Genomic DNA, 5349 nt, shown 5'->3' on the forward strand with positions numbered 1-5349 from the left:
TGAAAACCATATGACATGCCCAGAAAAAGAATGAAATGCATATTTCCCTGGACCTCCCCCTGTTTTGAGACAACCCCCTCCACCCTCAGTTCCCCCTCCATTCTTCCAAGAAAACACAGTTTCTCCTCTCCTCCCTTCTTCCTCTTTTGCCCACCCTCTGTCTGTGTATCCCTCCCTAACACCCCCCCTCCAAGTCTTTGCCTGCTCTTGAAAATCCCTGGACAATCTGCATGCGCACAACTCCACTGCAGATGTGCAGCAGCAGAGTGAAGCGTGGAGGTAGAGGAATAAGAAGTGCAGATGAAGAGGGAAAAGTTCAAGTAGTCAGAAAAGTCTTGGCGTAAATCCACAAGACAAGGAGATAAAAGTGAAGCCAGGGGACGTGAACAGTGGCGAGTGACATTTGACCGTTGAAGGAGAATGGGCCCCCTGGTGAGCGGTGCCGTTGTTCTTTTCTGGACTCCTCTTTTGGCATTGATCTTTGGAGTTTCATCAGCGATGGGACAAGACCTACAAGAGACTGATGCACTGTGTACTGAAGATGGGTGCTTTGTGGTCTACTTCCAGCGAAGGACCTTCCTGGAGTCCTGGCGAGCCTGCAAAGAGAAAGGTGGCAACCTGGCCACCATCAAACGTAAGGTGGATGCTGCCAATATTGCCAGCCTATTTTCCACTGTTGACCTTCGTTACGCACGGACTAAAGTTCAAGTCTGGATAGGCCTGCAGCGCCAACCTAGACAGTGCACTGCCACCCGCCCGCTCCGTGGCTTTTCTTGGACTACGGGGGACCACGACACAGATTATACTAATTGGCAAAAAGAGTACTCCTCCAACATGTGCTCTGTGCCACGCTGTGTTGTTATGGGATACAGCACTGAGGTGCAGGAGGAGAATTTCAAATGGCTAGATGGCGCTTGCTCGGTTGCTGTGGATGGGTACCTTTGCCATTATGCTTACAGAGGAATGTGCTCTGCACTGTGGAGTGAAGGGGCGGGCAATGCTCTCTACACCACTCCATTCAATCTACTCAGCACACTCCTGACTCATATTCCTATAGGATCATCAGCCACTCTCCCATGTCCAGCGGGAACCTCAGAGGAACAGTCTGTCGTATGCCAGTTGAAGGAGGACAACTCAGTAGGCTGGTCCAGAGCCTTTCCTCTTTGCCCTGATGCCCCTGCGTTACACAATTGGTGTGACCACAACAAAGGAGGGTGTGAACACTTCTGCAGGTCGTCTGGAGACCGCTTTTCCTGTGAATGTGCAGAGGGGTATGTACTCGCGGATGATGGTCAGACGTGCGAGCTGTCTGACGCTTGCCAAGGATTTCCCTGTGAATATGAGTGCCTGCGACTGCCGGATGGATATCGCTGCGCCTGCCCTGATGGGTACATGCTGGGCCCTGATGAACACGGTTGTGTGGACGTGGATGAGTGCCTGCAGAGTCCATGTGAGCATCGCTGTGTCAACTCTCCCGGCACCTTTGAATGTCACTGTGATCAAGGGTATGTTCCAGATGAGGACGGTGGCTGTGAGGACATAGATGAGTGCGCCACGGACCCCTGTGAACATGACTGTGAGAACACAGAGGGTTCTTATATCTGCCATTGCCATTTGGGCTTCTCCCTGCAGCCAGAGGACCAAAACCGTTGCCAGGACACAGATGAGTGCCAGATCGCTGGGACATGCGAGCAGATGTGTGTAAATTACGAGGGTGGCTTTGAGTGCTACTGCGAAGAGGGCTACGCACTTCTGTCGGACCACTTCTCTTGTCAAAAAATTGGCGACCACTCTGCAGTCACTGCAATATGGAACCCTGAAGAGGTGGAATGGGACCCTCAGCAAGGTCACACTAACTGGCCTTTGGGGGTGGACCACGGCTTGGAGTGGCTGACTGACCCACCAAAGGTGTTCAATTCTGATGTGATTTGGGTCACTAGTGTCCCAAGGGAGGAACCGCTTCATGATCCAGTGATTATCCCCATGTACAAAGGCACTGAAAAATATGGAGACATCAGAGATGAACAGGAACAGTGGTTTTGGGAGCCTGACCCTCACCTTGAGCCAACCACCTCTTTAACCACAAGCACACTTTCGAGTCCCAGCACTACCGCACCAGGACTCAGCACCACTACTTCAGGTCCGGGCACAACTTCTCCAGATCCCAGTGCAACTTCTTCGAGTCCCAGCACAACCACTCCAGGTCCCAGCACAACTTCCTCAGGTCCCAGCACAACTTCTTCAGGTCCCAGTACGATTGCTCCAGGCCCCAGCACAACTGAATATTATTATGAGGAGGAAGAGGAGACAACGACTGCTCTTCCTGTCCCCTCAACCTCAACAATCTCTGAGGGAGCGTGGAATTGGTGGGACAGATTAACCACCACAGTCAGCGAGGCTGCAGGAAATCCAGATGATACATTCATAGACCTCAATTTATCCACTGATTCCAGTGCGACCGAGGAAGACAAGCATGGCCTGGGGAAAAGCTCACCCGCGAAGACTGTGGAGAAAGTGGATATTGAGATCACACAAAACCCAGCGGTACCGACTCATCGTACAGCTTATCAGCGACCCACGGATGCCAAAGATTCAGTGGAGGAGGACAAAACTGAGAAGCAGAGCAACATTTGGCTTTTGGTGGGCCTTTTAGTGCCCCTATGTATTTTCATTGTGGTGATAGTAGTGCTGGCTATCCTGTACTGCACCCGCTGTTCTGTTGAGTCGCGCAACAAAAAACCCAATGACTGCTACCACTGGATCTCTGGTGCTCATGATAAGCAGGGGGCTTCTCACCCTTCTCACCCCGCCGGGGTCAAGAGCCATGTTTAATACGACAGGTGAGAAACTGACTTTCATATCAACAGAGGACGTTTTTAGGAGCGGGCGCGGGTGAATAAGGAGCACAGTGGCTGCTTCACTTCCCTTGCTTTGGATTAATAAAGGATGTGGATTTTGAGAACAGCTTTGTAATGCGGAGAATGATGAACAAACTGATGTTGAAAACACTGACCACACAGCAGAGATCAGAGTTGTTCATTGATGCATTAAATTATTGCTGATGTCTGGTGACTTCAACGTGATGTAGAAACAACTCTTCTGTCATGACAAGTTGTTGCTGTTGATGGTGTGATTAAGAAGCTTATTTCTTAGACAGAAAACCACAGAAAATTTGGAACTTTTCGCAACAGGTTGTGAGATACTGTAAGATACTACATGTGATGTGATATTTCCCCTGTTCATTGAGCTGAGTCAGTGATTTCTGACCTCTGGACCGGCAAGTGGTATTGTGTGGGCCACAAAGATTTTCAATGTGAAATGACAAATACATGCAGCGCAATATAATTCTGAAATGCCACGGAGAACTTCTTTTGTGCATGGGAACTACAGCACGACAGAACTACAAATAATGAGTCATTGACATATTAAAACAAACATCTCCGCAGAAAGCAGATCCTCACATTCCTCTTAAAAGAAAAACAAAAGCTGCCTTGTTCAATACCCTGATGCTGGTTTAACATTGAGCTGTGGAGCACAAGAGACAAATAAAAGGAAGAGTGACAAGCTTCATGTGCAATGCAGCGGCTGACTTGTACCATCCGAAAGACTGGAGCAGATTTTTGGAAGGATGGAGGAAGTTTCATACACAGAAAATGATGTGACTGGTTTGCAAAAGATAAAACCTGTTTTATCGCAGTTAGACTTCGGTCTGTGTTGTTCGTTGCGATTATCCCGTTGTCAGAGTAACAGAAACCAAGCCGCGAAGGCAGAAAAGATCTGCGGCAGATGACGTGTGGAAGGGCTTGTCAGAGAGTTTCACCTTAAAAAGAAATCTTTATCTCCCCTCTGGCATGTAAATGTCAGCATTTTAAGTGTCTGGATCTGACTCACATTCGGGGAAGTTTGAGGTTACGGACAAGGAGGGAAAGTCATCAGAAGTCTGATGACGCAATTGTTTAATATCACTCTTATCTGTTTGGCTTCATTGTACTGGATGTGTTCATATTTTAAAAAAAAATGCCCAGCAACGACATGACTCAAGTTTGGATGGGTGAATTATAAATGGCTGTAAACATGACGAAGACTGTTCGTCTCAGTGCGGCTCTCCTTCACTTGACATTTATTTTCATCACACTTGTCAAAGGATCTATGCTCCCTCGGCTTCTCCATGACATCCCCAGTAGTCTGACACTTTTCAACTGCTGAATAAGAAAATGTCATTCCATCCATGAATCTATAGCCAGACTGCATTCAGAGCGCTTCATACTTGAAATGCACAACGCTAATGTCTCGGATCCACAACTATTTATGACTGGCTGAGTCTTTTTCCTGCAAAGAATGAACGAAAAAATGAACTGTTCTCTTGAGATACATGCACCATTAAAATGAACAATAAAAGAGAAAACAAATGAATGGTTCTTTTGTCTTTTGGTTTGAAATGGGTAGAATTCTGTACAAGGGAGTGGGCTTCTTCTTTCTGCATTCCCCATCGCAGTTTGCCACAGCAAGTCAGACTCTTTCATCTTGTTGATCCTCCCCAGTCACTCCTGTCCTCCTCGTGCCCTCGTGGACTGCATCCATCCATGAACGTCCTCGGTTGTCTTCAGCTTCTATGTGAAACATCTGTCTCTCCTGTGAGTCTGAATCTGTCTCCAAACTGTGCAGACATGAAAAAAGAAAAAAAGTAGCATTAAAATCACATTATTGTATTTAGAAGGGAATAATAGACTCGGGTTAATAAAGCAGACCTGTTTGATGAAGAAAGCATGATGTAATATGAGATGAGATACAAGGTACTACAAAGATTACTCCAATAAAACAGATAATAAAGATACATAAAATCTTTTTTCATTCACTCACTGCATCAAATGAAAACACAGATTTCCAATGAAATTTCTCTCATGAAAGACAAATACAGTTGATAAATATAAATAAACAAATTAAAAGTTTTACATTTACATTCGCTTCCAGTGAATTAAATAAGTAAAAATAATCCCCACCTCCCTCCGAGTGAAAAAAAAAAAAAAAAAAAAAGAAACATGAGGATATCACAAGTCATTCATCCTTGAATTGTCTTGGAATCATTTTTGTTTAACTCCCACGTTCAACAGCGATTGATAGCTGCACTGTATGTAAATGATGGAATGAGCTCATTCATAATGTAACTATCCAACCTGTGCTCAGTGTTGAGGCATAAAACTGAAATATTCCAAGACTGAAACTTGATCACTGCATCTATTAACAGTGTTGATGAGATAGCATTATGAACCTGTACTTCAGATTACACAGACCTTTAAGTGGACTACTCTGTCGTCCCTCACTATGTTTGTCGCACACGTTTTTATTCCT

General features: G+C 45.9%; 1 protein-coding gene across 1 annotated transcript; it reads left to right on the forward strand.

Annotated features, from left to right (window-relative positions):
• Positions 1–215: 215 nt before the first annotated feature.
• On the forward strand, positions 216–4812 carry cd248a (CD248 molecule, endosialin a). Its single transcript, XM_053859510.1, has one exon. It carries the CDS (start codon positions 421–423, stop codon positions 2830–2832), a length of 2412 nt encoding a protein of 803 aa, XP_053715485.1. The 5' UTR covers positions 216–420; the 3' UTR covers positions 2833–4812.
• Positions 4813–5349: the final 537 nt, after the last annotated feature.

Source organism: Synchiropus splendidus, chromosome 3 (genome assembly GCF_027744825.2).
Source record: "Synchiropus splendidus isolate RoL2022-P1 chromosome 3, RoL_Sspl_1.0, whole genome shotgun sequence".
In the NCBI taxonomy this organism is placed as follows: Eukaryota; Metazoa; Chordata; class Actinopteri; order Syngnathiformes; family Callionymidae; genus Synchiropus; species Synchiropus splendidus.